Source organism: Cryptomeria japonica, chromosome 10 (assembly GCF_030272615.1).
Source record: "Cryptomeria japonica chromosome 10, Sugi_1.0, whole genome shotgun sequence".
Taxonomy (NCBI): Eukaryota; Viridiplantae; Streptophyta; class Pinopsida; order Cupressales; family Cupressaceae; genus Cryptomeria; species Cryptomeria japonica.
The window spans coordinates 747,126,238-747,140,825 of record NC_081414.1 but is presented as its reverse complement, the minus strand read 5'-3'; the positions used below and the strand labels follow the sequence as shown (position 1 = coordinate 747,140,825).

The window sequence follows — 14,588 nt, the reverse complement described above, 5'->3', positions numbered from 1 at the left end:
GATACCCGAGCACAAAGAAGAGAAGGACTGGTTGATAACTGTTTTGAAGACTTGCAAAATCTGTCATTTGCCCCAAGTTTTACTCCTAGAAGGAAAGCCAAAAGCAGAGCTTCATCTCCTGTCAGAGTTATCCCTATATCTTCTTCTTCCCCTTGGCAAGCACTAACACTTACTGGAATTCAAGCCCCTCCTCTTGTGACCATTCATTCAGTGTTCATTATGGCTCAACACTGGGGTGCGGCTGTTGGACCTCTTGCTCTCACAGCCCATAATCCACTACCAAAAGGAGCAAAGGATGTTTTACCCAAACATAAAGGGGACGGGAAACTTTCAGTTGAAGAGCATTTGAATTCTTTTAATGTAGCAACTGGAATCTTAGCAATCCAATATGAGGATGTGGCTATTAGGCTTTTTGTCCAAACTCTCACCGAAGGGGTAGCAGAATGGTTTAGCCAGCTGCAAGTAGGATCCATAACTGACTGGCAAATGATGAAAACCGCTTTTGAAAAAAGATTCCAAAGCACTGATGATGAACACACGTTACTGGGTCAACTCACACAGATGAAGAAGGAAATTCATGAGCTGATGAGGGATTATGTAGCAAGATATAATAAGATTATTCACACAATTCCTCAAACCAAGAAACCAACTACAGATAATCAGTGATGTTTCTTTGTAAATTCCATGCCACTTGATGTAGGATTTCACCTTAGAAGAAGTAGGCCGACGGACCTAGAGGCTGCACAAAATGAGGCTATAGAGCTTGAAGATGATCTGATAACAGCTGGCAAGTGGAGGAAAGATGTACAAACTTCTCAGGGACAATCTCAAGCTTCTACATCATCTACTAATCTGGTTGTTCAGCAGCTTGTCAATGACATGATTGCTTTAAAGAGGTAGATACCTAAGCCTGGAAACTCTTATCCACAACCTTATCAGGATATAGGCAAGAGAACTTCAAATCAATATAACTACAGATGATCATTGCAACTTCCTGTAGTTCCACAAAGATTACAGATAGAGGCACCTCCTGACAAAGGTGTCATGTGTTCTTTTCATCTTACCAGTGATCATGATGGTGTTTCATGTCCTGATATGATAAGACACATTCAGATGCAAAACACAAAGGATGAATTAGGAGAGTTCACCAAAGCAGAAAGAATTCAAGAGGTACCTGGCAACTCTGGAACATTCTACCTCGAATATGAGTCAGATTCAGAAAAAGGTAGTAACATTTTGGCAACTCTTGAAGGTTCTTCATGTGCGATTCTAACAAGGAATCAATGAACCTCCTAGCCTTCTTCCTTTGTGAACCCTTCTAGAAATAATTTCAAAGGCAAAGATCTCCTAGGTAATAGTTTTTCAAAGGTTCCTGAGGTTAAGATTTTGCAAAGGAACCTTGAAGACCATAAGAGCTCTTCCTCTTCTTCCTCCTTTGATATTGTAAAATTCTGTAAGGCATCTATCATTCAGCTTCCTACCACTGAGTATTTAAAGCTTAACCCAAAAGAGTTGGATAAACTAGTCAAATATGTTAAAGGAGATTCCTTTTTGGAGTCCCAAGTACATGGATGTATGGAAAATAGTGATTTAGCTGCTGCAGAGGGGCCTTCATCTATCCCCTACTCATTAGCTAATCTGGCAAATCCCTATGCTTTTCATGATACAAAGTCTAGGCATGAGGTTGAGATTCCAAAACCTGAACCTTTCTATATTTCCCTTCTCCTGAATGGCCAAAATTTAAGTAATTGCATAATTGATTCAGGGGCTTTAGACAATATAATGCCTTCTCCTATGGCTAAATCTCTAGGTTTGACCCTCACTAAAATATTTGGGAGATGCTTTTCAATGGATGGAAAACTAGTTCCTCTTATTGGTCAGGTAAAGGACGTCTAGGCAGTGCTGGCAGCATGCCCAAACAAAAGAGTAAGATTAACTATACTGGTTGTTGATATTTCAGTGAGTTACAAAATGCTTTTGAGTAGGACATTTTGCAAAGATCTTGGAGGTGAAATCAAAATGGACTGGTATGAAGCCATTATTCCCCTTGGAAATCAGAAAATCAAGCTTGAACCTAAGCGCAAAAATAAGTATACTATTTTTCCCTCAGATAACCCCAAAGCCCAGATTCTATTTCAAGAGTGTGAGTTTGGAAACTATCTTGTTCTTGCACCTAGTGACAAGAAAACGGATGAGGCAATTGATGGAACTGACGGGCTATGGTAGATGGAGTTTGATGGAAGCTATGCCAACTCTAGTTTAGGGGCAGGGGTGGTTTTGCTATCGCCAACTGGTAATATTTTTCCCTTTTCTTTCAAGTTGGATTTTAAGAACACTAATAATACTGGTGAATATGAGGCACTATTATTGGGATTAAGTGAGGCTAAATGTAAAGGAATTAAGTTGCTTAAAGTCAAAGGTGATGTAGAGTTAATCGTTAGGCAGGTGAGGAATGTCTATATGGTTAAGAATGATAGGTTGAAGCATTATAGGAATAGACTTTGGGATGAGTTAGAATTCTTTGATGCCTTCTCGATTGAAGAAATTTCGAGGGAGCAAAATAGTAGAGCAGATTCATTGGCCGTGTCAGCTTCACTTTTATTACCACATCCGGATTTTAAAGATAACTCATATAGGATTGAAATGATCTATAGGGCCAGTGTTCCCAATAATGTAGATCATTGGTAGGTTTTTGATGCAGATGCATAGATCAAATATTTCCTAGAATGTGCACAATCATTTTCTCAGTCATATTTTGAAGGCTCTGAGAATGTTTGCAAAGAGTTTAGTCCAGACCCAGAGGTAGATCCTACAAATAGCTTTATTCAGCTCAAAGGTAACAAAATTCCAAAGGGGTTAGTGACAGTGGAGAGATTTTTCACCAGAGATGATGCATTCATAGGTAACAAAGTTCCTAAGGATGACAGGAAAGGAAATTGTGAGAAAATAAATTTGGGAGATGAAGCTAATCCAAAAGAAATGACAATCGGCAAGTGTTGTTCTGTAGAGGAAAAGAGAGCACTTGGCACACTGCTTAAGGAATACATTGATGTTTTTGCTTGGTCTTATGATGACCTGAAGGAGTTTAGAAATGGACATTTTCAACATCAGATTCCGCTGAAGCCAGGCGTCTCTCCTTTTAGGCAAAAATTGAGGAACTTTAATCCCATCATGGCAGATGCAATTTTTAAGGAAGTTGAGAAAATGTTTAAGGCCCGAATTATATATCCAATCCACCATTCCACCTGGGTAGCTAACATTGTGCCCATAAGAAAGAAAAATGGAGAAATTCGTATCTGTGTTGATTTTTAGAATTTTAATCAAGCAAGCCTAAAGGACAACTATGCCTTACCAAATATGGATCACATTTTACAGACAGTGTCCAGGTCAGAGATGATGTTGATGTTGGATGGTTTTTCTAGTTACAACCAGATTACCATAGCAGAACATGAGTAGCACAAGACAATGTTCATCACTCCATGGGGAACATTTGCATACAATCGCATGCCTTTTGGTTTAATAAATGCTAGAGCCACTTTTCAAAGGGCTATGGATTCCTCTTTCAAGGATTTTCAAGACAGAATAATTGTAGTTTATTTGGATGACCTCACGGTGTTTTAAAAGAAAAGGACAGATCATTTTCAGGATTTGAGTGCAGTATTGCAGCATTGCTATGAGCATGGGATTTCTCTGAATCCTAAGAAATCAGTTTTTTCTGTCACGGAGGGCAAATTGTTAGGACATATCATCTCACAAAAGGGAGTCAAGATTGACCCAAAGAGGGTTAATGCAATTCAACGTCTCAGTTTACCCTCTAGCCGGACTGGGGTAAGATCGTTCTTTGGTCAAGTGAATTTCTTAAGAAGATTTGTTCTAGAGTTTGTTGAGACCACAAAACACATTGTTGGCTTGCTAAGTGAGCAACATCCTTTTAAGTGGACCGAAGAGGCCAAAGATGCTTTTGAGAAAATTAAGGGATCAATTGCAAATGTGCCCACTCTTGTTAATCCAGATTTCACGAAGGATTTCATTTTGTATTGCTATGCATCAGAACATACTATGTCTGGGATTCTGTTGCAGTTGGATGAAAATGGGGCTGAAATGCCCATAGCGTTCATGAGTACTCCACTGAAGAAGCATGAGCTTAAGCATTCACCTATGGAGAAGCATGCATATGCTGTTGTAAAAGCCATGAAACAGTTTTGATACTATATCCTGCATTCTCACTCTGTAGTTTTTGTCCCAAATTCAGCCGTAAAAAGCATTTTGACTTAGCAGGAGGTTGGACTGAATAAGAGAGCAACTTGGGTGATGAAAATCCAGGAGTATGACTTAGATATTTGCCCTACGAAGATAATTAAAGGGCAGGGCTTATGTAGGTTGATAGCGGAAAATGAGGTGGAAACTGAAGCGGAGTTACCATTAACTCTTTTTGTTGGGTTGTAGGATACTTGGTTCTCTAATGTGGCCTACTATTTACCTTATGGTAGCTGCCCAAATCATCTGTCAGCTAAAGAACAAAGGAATTTAAAATTAAAAGCTGCAAAGTATGTAATTTGGCAGGATGTTTTATACAAAAAGGGTTTAGATGGAACATATCTAAGGTGTGTAGATAAACCTCAACAACAAAAACTCCTGGAAGCCTATCATGGAGAGGTTTGTGGGGGACACTTCTCATCATCTGTTACTGCTTTCAAAATTTTGAGGAATTGTTTTTATTGGCCTAGCATGTTTCGGGATGCCTATATTCATGTGAAAGAATGTGAGAAATGTCAATTGTTTTCTGGAAAGCCACATTTGGCAGCTCTGCATCTGAGGCTTGTAGTGATGGATGAACCTTTTAAATAGTGGGGCATTGATTTCATAGGCCCAATAAACCCCCATTCTAGTGTGGGTCACATGTATATTTTGATAGCAACTGACTACTTTACTAAGTGGGTAGAGGCCATTCCCACCAAAAAGGCAAACTCAAAGATTGTGTGTAGTTTTCTCAAGGATTACATCCTAGTTCGTTTTGGGGTACCCCAGAAAATTGTGATAGATAATGCGTCATATTTTTCCTCCGAAGAGTTGACTTTGTTTTGCTATGATCATCAGATTTCCCTCTCAAACTCTTCTGATTATTTCCCACAGGGTAATGGTTTGGCCGAATCTAGCAACAAGAATTTGATAGTCATCATGAAGAAGCTAGTTGACAAGAGTGCTCAGAATTGGCATAAGAAGTTATATGAGGCTTTGTGGGCGAATAGAACCACACCCAAGAGGGCCATCGGAATGGCACCTTTTGAACTTGTGTATGGCATAGGAGCGAAACTTTCTTTGCCGCTAGAGTTATCAGCAACCAAGCTGCAAACAGTAGTGGAGGATTCCTTCTTTCAAAATGCTTCGGAGAAAAGAATCATGTACCTGACGAAATTAGAAGAAGAGAGAGAATTGCTGGTGGATAGAATTTTAGAGCATCAGAGTCGAGTAAAGAGAATTTTTGACATGTGAGCTCGACCAAGAGGTTTCCTAGTAGGGGATGAGGTGCTGCTATGGGATAAAAGAAGAGAGTCCAAAGGTGCTCATGGTAAGTTTGATTCATTGTGGAAAGGCCCTTTTAGAATTTGTGAAGTAGTAGGACAAAATGCATTCAGACTCAGCTATGCTGATAGAACGATCATTCTTTATACCTACAATGGGCAAGATCTCAAGCTCTATAAATTATAAATCCTATGTTTGAGTCGCTTGTACATAGTAGTCTAGGAGTTTTTGGTTGTGTTCCTGATTCTTCCCCCTTTGTTTTATGTTCTACGAAACCAGAGTCTGTGAGTTCTTTGCATTTTCCTTTGAAAATACAATCCCTAGTCAGAGCCAATGTTATCGTGCCATTTATTCCTCATGGCAAGAGTGGATCATCTTTTCTTTTTTATGTTGGAGTCCTAGTTCATGCCATATTACCTTGGTTCAAGTCCTTAATGCGTCCTCAAATCCTTTTTCTAGTCATTTAAGTCAGGTTCAGACAATTGATTGAACTCCTTGAACATGTTGAACCATTCTGAACTAGGTTCAAGAGGTTCATTTAGGTTCAATAGGTTCCAAGCTATTTAGAAAAAGTTTTTCGTACTAACATTTTCTCTAAGTGTTTTGCAGTGGCTCTTGAATAAAGTTTTTCTTGTTCGGTGATATAACATTTGTGTTGAGCTTATTGAACTGAGTTCAAAGGGTTCAAATATGTTCAACGTGTTTGACACAGCAAGTGGTGAACAGTTTGACGTGGTGTACATCTTGAACTACTTGAACACTCAAGAAGTTGGTTCATTATGTTCATATGGGTTCAATGTTGATGGGTCTCGTGGTTTATAATGTTTTGGGAAGTGCATTCATTGCTAAATACGAAGAGGCAGAACCATATTGTAAAGTGATGTCATTCTTTGGCTTTTTCGAAATAAGTGAACGTTTCGGGAACTAGCAGTTTCTTAAAGTATGCCACGATGCATTCAATGCATGCGTGCGAGGGTTTAATCTACCAACTTGCCGCATCCAGAATGAAATTGCGAAATCATTGCATTTAATGTATCTGTATCATTACCTTTCTCAATAAGGTATGAAAATCATTTGTGTTCTGTATTTGCTACTTGCTACTAGACTTTTGTTTATGTTATCCCTGGATAGGAGTCTTTCTTACTGCTAGCCATCATCCGATTATACAACTATGAAGGTAAGGAAATCAAGTCGGCTCAGCCTAGACGTAGGTCTAGCCCAACTTTGAATTTTAGTACCCCTCAGCATACTCAATCATGTAGTGTCACCCAGAGGAAGATGGACCAGGTCAAGGATATGGGAGTAAAAGATGTCGTGCTTGAGGCTCAAATTTTTGAAATTGAAGATTTGGATGGTGAAGTTGCTTCTACTCTAGACTCCCAAATAGTGACTGTGGCAATGACACCACCACCAAAAATGATTGAAGGAACTTCTTGTTCCACTGTGACCCCTAAATGGTTAACAACCTCAGTGAACAAGAAAAGGAACTTTCTTCTTGTGACCATTTCGATTTAGGAAATGGTTGCTAAGTACTCTAAGAAGAATCCAAAGCCAAAGAGGGTCAAGACCACCGCTCACCTGAACAATGACAAAGAAACTAGTAAGTGGATGACAGAGATTGCCTCTTACAAACCGAAAGATGAGAACAAAGAGGCCGGTTCTGATGATTTTGAAATCACAAAAGTAGAGTTGGGAAAGATGAGCAGGGATACAGATAACCATTTTTTTCAAGTGTCAGCAAAGAAAATACTTACCCAGTCAGAGAAGGATGGATGGGAGAAAAGAGAACTTAAAAGACACACGTGTGTTTTGGCTCAGTTTATTGATAGTATTGGTTGCCTTGGAGCAATTCCAATATCCCATGCCACTGAGAATTTTGACCCAACTTCTCTGAAAAATAAGAAGTTGATGAACCAAGTTCAACGAGCTAAGAGCATCGTTGAAGCGGTTGAGAAGTGGATTGAACAAGTAATCAAAGATGGTGAAAAATACATAACCGACTCTCAAAAATTGTGTGATGAAGTACAGAGCCTGATTTCTGAAATCCAAAAACCAACTTGTACCATGGGAGAAAGAAGAGCACAAATGGCAAAATGTCCTACCTCTGTTTGCCAAAATTGAAGAATATGGGACTACCAGGTTTCTGATGGAACATTCAATTAAGCTGGTAGCTGATGAATGCCAACTTTTCATGCTAAAGAAAACTATCATGTGGCAGGTGCTTACCTTTCAATCGATAATTACGGATGCAAGAACCTCTATCTATGAACTCCAAGATTTTGAAAGTAGTATAGTCAAGGATAATAAAGTGGTTAATCCTGATCATGACTTGGAGTTAGGAATCTGCAGGTCAAGCACATAGGAAGCAATCAAATCTTTCTAGTTGAACATGGAGAAGATTAGAGTTAGGAGTAGTTTCATGTCGAAGGATATAACCAAGGTGGCTAGGATCGAATCTATAGTTTTCATTGGGAATGATCAACTGCCGAAGCACTCAGAGAAGATGGTGCAACACAAGTGGAATAAAGAAGTGGCAAAGGTGAAAATCAACGCAAAGAAAGTCCCAAGCCAATCAATGATCGAGGAACTCACAACTGCTCATGACGCCTGCGAAGATGGAGAAGATGATGATGATTGAATATGACATAATGCATCCACTTAGGGCTAGTTTTCTTTATGTTTAAAAACATTTCTTATAGTTATGCAAAAACTTCAGGGCAACTGTCTAAAAATACTCTTTGTTGGTTTTGTAATTGTTTTATTGTGGAGTGCTCGAGTTTTGAGGGAGACCGCCTCCGTTTAGACTATAAATTAAGTAAAATAGATGGTAGAGTGTGAGATTTTAGTAACCAATTTTGGGAACTTTAACTGAAGGGTTATTTTTGGTATTTTCTATTCTTATTCAAAGGAAGAATCAGATCATTGGGACATGTTGTGAAAAGATTGGTAGATATATTTTTGTGTCTTTGTTGCATAAGGATATATGTATGAAATCTGATCATATTGTTTTCAAGGAGAAGAAAGATTTGTGTATTTTGAATCCGAATAGATAACATGTCTTTGCATATGTTCATCCGATCAAGTAACAGTAATTGATCATTTCATTGCAGTATTTCATTATTCTTCTGATGTTCTTTCCTTTGAATGTGTTGTTTACTCTAGAAAAGATTCATGATTGAGGGCGGATTTATTTTCCTTGAATCTTTTCGTCTTTAATTAGTTTAAGTGCAAGAAGTATATTGAACTTTGTTTTAGTTACTATAGTTAAATGTTTTGAAAATTAAGGAAATAGCTTTCATTGTTTATGAGACATGAGAAAAGTTGCAGCCTTTCATCCAAGAATGAAATAGGCGGCCTTACACACTTTCTAGTTAAAAGCTTTCATTTAGATATAATTAAAAATAAAACATATTTCATGAAAAACCAAGATAGGGAGCTGTACCTATGCAAAAATTCAGAGGGAAGTGATTTGAAAAACACTTACCCAATTGTTCAGTGAATCATTTGTTCTCAGAATAAGGTAATAGAGTTTAAGATTAATCTTTTGAAAACAAAGGGCAAATCTGTTCACTAACAAAAAAGTGCATAAAATAATATTAAAGAGAAAAATAATACAATTTCATATAATTTATGAATGTTAATTTAATTCAAGTTAATTAAAAGTTTATATTGATTATAATAATAGCATATATACTGTAAATTTTAATTTAATCTATATAAAATATGCCGAGAGAATCCTTGTTGAGGTGCCTATTTTAAATTTTTTTTACACCCTAAAGTCAAATAGGCACCTTGAGAAGGATATCTCTCCATGTATTTTATATAGATTAAAATAAAATTTAAGGTATATATGCTAGTGGAAATCGCATAGTGCAACATAGAAAACATAAAATAAATCAATATATAATTATATACTATCTTTTTATTAAAAGAGGTTATATTATAATATTGTAGCATCCTAAAATTGCGATACTTGCAATTTTGACCGCATTTGGGTCTTCATGATGGTGATGCAACACTGAACCTGAATGGAGACACTGAAACTTGTTCATGACAGCAAAAACTGCATTTTTCAGTACCCTAGCTTGATCCTCCTTGCACCCTACTGTCCCTGGAGGTGGGACCATGGCGCCCAGCGCCCTGGTCCCCCAGGACCATGGCGCCCAGCGCCCTGGTCCCCCAGGACCATGGCACCCAATGCCCTGGTCCCTGGCCCTATTTTTGGGCCCGGTCTCTTTTGGGTCTCGGGTCTTTATGTTTGCAAACTGGAAAATAATGTTTCCTGGTCGGCCTAAGGTCGGAAAAATCAGTCTTTTAACCCTAATTGGCAAGTATATAAACTACATTTCCTCTCCCATTTTGAAAAGGAGAGGGAAGGAGGCGGAAGCGATATTCAAACATTCAAGCATTCAAGCATACAAGCATTCCTTCAAGCAATTGATCATTCTAAGTCTCCATTCAAGGCTAAGTGTTGCATTCAAGACAAGGATTCAACCATTGAAGAGGAGATCACATACAACATACAACATACAACATACAACAACATTTACACCTTTGCATGTAAGAATACAAACATTCTTACAACAAGGTACTAGTACTTGTTTTACATTACAATCATTTACATTTACAGCATTTCTCATTTCTTGGTTAATCCCAAAACCGGGGTTTGACCTAAGGGCAAACCCCTAATCCCTAACCCCCCAATCATCTTCGCTTTTTTGTGTGTAGGTTGCAGGTACGCGGCTGAAATTGAAGATCTGGAATCCTTGTGCAGAGACGAACAGATCCCCCCTTCGTTTCGCAGATTTTTCGGAGGATCGTGTGCACGCCGGGTGCCATCGTCCCGTCAACTTTCGCTCAAATTTGTAGGACAGCACCGTCTCGACATTTTACTACTAATTCCAGGTCCGCAACTTCATCCCATATCCCTATCTCAGTTTATAAGTGAATCTTTCTCACTTTTCATGCATTCCTAGCTTAATCCTTCTATCTACATTTTTTACAAAAGAGGGTAGCCTTACCGTCTTAACCCTTGAAACTCATTCAGAATCCAATCTTGCATTGTGTGGGATTGGATCTTGTGGGTTTCAACCCCTCTTTTGAATGTAAATTCTCTCCTAAGTGAAAACCGTCAACCCTAGTGACCTCCCTTCTCTCTCCTTGGAGTTGGAGAGGGGAGAGCAACTTAGGGTTCGCTTGCGATTTTCCACTTTACATTTTGGTGAACCCGACGTGAACATCCTTTCTGATTATTCATGACTAGATCTGAAAATTGGATGCCTTGATTACATTTCCATGTTTGATCTTTTGCAAAGTTTAGAGGTTAATTGCATAAAAAAACCCTAAATTTTCTTTTTAGTAATTAAGCTTGTGAAATGTTTAATTGTTAATGCTTGTTTCAGATCTACTCTTCTATTGCAAATTATCAATTCATATTTGTGCTTTAATTCTGAAAATTAAGTGGTTAAGTGTCAAAACCCTAATTTTTAAAACCCTCTTGATTCAACCTTTGACCGACAGTTTCACTGAACAAAACATCTCCAAATCAGCTGTAACTTTGGATTCCGCAACAAAATCATAATATCTTTCATCCTTGAAAATCTGGAAAAAAGTTGTGAGGACCGTGTGCACCCCGAGCGCCATCGTCCCCGACATTTTTTCCGAAATTTCAGGAGTTAGATCTTACTGTATTTTTCTGCTAAAATCCAGAATTTTGGCTGATTTTATCAATTACAACACTTTCAAAATTAAAGTCAAAGTTGGTCTAGGGATTGCTTGGATTAAGGCTTCTAATCATTCAAAAATTGATGAAATTGAAATTTTGTGTCAAAATTGTGTTCTTACTGTCCTAAATCTGAAAAGTGTGTTGGCATTCATTCAGAATTTCAGTGCTTTATTCAAATTTTTGTAGTTTGTAACTTTTGAAATTAAGTGTTTAATTACAACAATCTTGATTTCCACTTTCAAAATTGAATTTTGCGTAAAATTGAGTCAACTTTTAAATTTCGAAGCTTGCATTGCTCTTAGTATTCCCTCTAAAATCATAAAATTCAAAATTTCAGTTTCCCTCTCTTTTTCAAAATTCAAATTTTGCATTTTTCAACAATCTTGGTAGGGTTCAATTTTGAGATTGCAACTTTAATTTGGCCTATCTACAAATCATAAAATTACTCAATTTTTTCAAATTAGCTTTAAAATCATCATAACTTTCATCCCTGAAAATTTCGAAAAAAGTTGCGAGGACTGTGTGCACTCCGAGCGCCACGGTCCCTGACATTTTTTCCAAAATTTCAGGAGATTGTCGTGATTGTATTTAACAGCCTAAATCTAGGAGATTGGCTGATTTTATTGAAATTTGCTACCTCTAAATTCAAAATCTTCTCTCCCTCTCTAGTGCATGAGTTTTACAACAATAAGCCCTACTTACACTATTCCCGTTAGACGAAGCCGTAGAATTAAGTCTTTCCAAGGTTTAATTACCGAGGAGATGGAACCTAATTTGAATGGCCTTTTTAACGAAGACACGGGTAATTCCTCTAATCCTCCTAATGATGAAGAAGCTCTCCATGAGGTTTCTGTAGAACAACTTTCGAAATTGGATAACCAATTTGATGATTTTCAGCAATGGATGTCTCAAGAGTATCTTGATAGTCAAGCTCTTTCATTAATTGAGGGTCTAAAACATATGGTTCAAAGTGATAAGAATGGAATTGATATTTTGCGTGGTATTGCACACATTGTGGATTCGAATGTGATGCCTATGAAGAGTTGTGCTGAAACTTTAGGTTATACACAACCTCCCACTCAAGTCAATCATTCTATTCCTTTGACAACTTCTATTGCTAGCATACCTACCTTTACATCAAACATAATGACTACTTCTATGCAAGACATTCCGCCTATGATCACCAGTCATGGGGGCAATCCTTCCTCTTCAATCAACCCTCTTCCTTCATTCAATCCAATGTCTTCATTCATTCCTTCAATAAGTGTCCCTATTACATCTATACAAATGAACATGACGCAAGGGGGCAATTCATCTAACCATTCCATTCCTCCTTGTAGTGCTCCTCTTTTCCAATCATCTCCTATGACTAACTATCATAGTGTCCCACCACCTTACTCTCAATCAATACCTTCTTTCAATAACATAATACCTCCATCACAATCTAACACGTCTAATATGAACTCCTCGACCGAAGCGACCATTAACAATCTTGCACAAACTGTCTCTTCTTTACAGCAACAAATTGCCTCTATGAATCAATCTAAGTTTAGTGTGCCCACATTTGATGTTGCGAGCCCACTTTCTCTTGACATTGTTTGAGCTATCCCACCTAAGCATGTAGAAATCCCGCATTTGGAGCTTTATAATGGTAAAGGTGATCCTCTAACACATGTTAAGACTTTTCAAACAATATGTACTTATTTTGCTTATGACCAAAGGTTGCTTGCAAAACTGTTTACTAGGACATTAAGAGATAAAGCCCTACAATGGTATTGCTCATTGCCTTCTTATTCTATTACTTCTTTCGAACAACTTGCAAATGCTTTTATTCAACAATTTCAAAACAATATAAGTCCTAAAGTTACTTTGATTGATTTAATGCATTGTAAACAAGGTGTTAAAGAAAAAGTGATTGATTTCATTGGTAGATATAAGCATTTGTATGCTCAAATTTCTTTTCCAGTGCCTAACAATGATATTCAAAGAATCTTTATTTCTAATTTACAAAAAGATATTCGAGACAAACTTTTGTTTTCTGAGTTTACTTCTTTCCAACAGTTGTGTGCAACTCTTCACAATTATCAACTGACTGTGAGTCAAATGGAACAAGTAAATCCTATGGCTCCGAGTGATAAGGGTGATAGTAGTCAACAACCATTTGGGAAGTTTAAACCGAATAGAGAATCCATTAAGTTCAATGAAAACATCATCAACAACAATGTGAATGCAGCATCAGGTGTGCCTCCTATTTCTAAGTTTTTCAAGAAAGAAAGAAAGTTTACTCCTTTGAATGAATCATTGCATAGTATTATGAATAAGTTATTGGAACAAAATGTGCTTACTCTCCCTCCTATAAAGCAAATCGATCCTACAAAGATTAATTCACCCTATTTTGATAACAAATCTTTTTTTCAATTTCATCGTCAACCTGGGCATGATACTGAAAAATGTTTTGCTTTAAAGGGTAAAATTCAAGATTTGATTGATAATAATACTATCTCTATTTCTGGAGTGAATGATAAAGGCAACACATCTATAGCTCCTCCTAACCAAAATCTTAAGATTTTTACTGATCCATTACCTTCTCATACCTTTAATGTGATTGAGACTAATGATTCCTCTTTCTCATCTGATGGTCTTGTGTCTATGACTCCGAATGTGATTAACTTTGTAGAGTAGCAAGAAAACCCTAAAGAACCTTCCATCACATTTGATTCTAGTGAAACTATTAGGGCACCTGATGGTCATTTATACATAGTTGCAAAAGTCAAGAATACACCTTGCCGTGGAGTGCTTATTGATCCTTCTTGCATGGTTACTGTTATTACTGAAGAATTTCTTTTTACTTTGCAATTGAATCAAGTGATCTATGACAAAACAGATGTGGTTGTGAAATTATTTGATGCATTTTCTTCTCCTGCAATTGGTTCTATTACATTACCTATTGAAGTCCATAACAAATCCCTTGATGTGAACTCTGTTATTATTCCTTCATCCGAACAATTTCGTGTGAAGCTTGGTTATCCTTGGCTATCTTCCATGAAAGCTATTGCTTCTCCTATTCATAAGTGTTTGAAATTTCCCCATAATGGTGAAGTTGTTACTGTCAATCATAGTCTCTTTAAACCAGCCGAAAGAACTTCTAGCATTCCTATTGATTATTTTTGGCTGAAACAATTCCAATCTCTTCCACCGCGAAGTGATCATCTTTTCAAATCTTATCAAAAGTGGAAAATAGATATGATCCTATCTCTAAGTGAACCTAGAACACCCAAACTTGATATTCCTATCGTTCTTGAGAAGGAAGTTCTTCCTTTGAAAGATAAAACTAATGTCT

General features: G+C 37.4%; 1 protein-coding gene across 1 annotated transcript; it reads left to right on the top strand.

Annotated features, from left to right (window-relative positions):
- The first annotated feature begins 219 nt into the window (after positions 1-219).
- On the top strand, positions 220-4,206 carry LOC131859180 (uncharacterized). Its single transcript, XM_059212744.1, has 4 exons — positions 220-462; positions 1,474-1,744; positions 1,961-2,222; positions 3,630-4,206. Exons 1-4 carry the CDS (start codon positions 220-222, stop codon positions 4,204-4,206), a joined length of 1,353 nt encoding a protein of 450 aa, XP_059068727.1.
- The last annotated feature ends 10,382 nt before the right edge of the window (positions 4,207-14,588 follow it).

Bases quoted from the DNA above. Each gene is read 5' to 3' on its own strand.
- LOC131859180 (XM_059212744.1), top strand. From the start codon at position 220: ATGGCTCAACACTGGGGTGCGGCTGTTGGACCTCTTGCTCTCACAGCC. The intron at 1,745-1,960 runs GTAATTGCATAA...TTGATATTTCAG, and splicing joins CCTGAATGGCCAAAATTTAA to TGAGTTACAAAATGCTTTTG. The intron at 2,223-3,629 runs GTAGATGGAGTT...TTAAAAGAAAAG, and splicing joins GATGGAACTGACGGGCTATG to GACAGATCATTTTCAGGATT.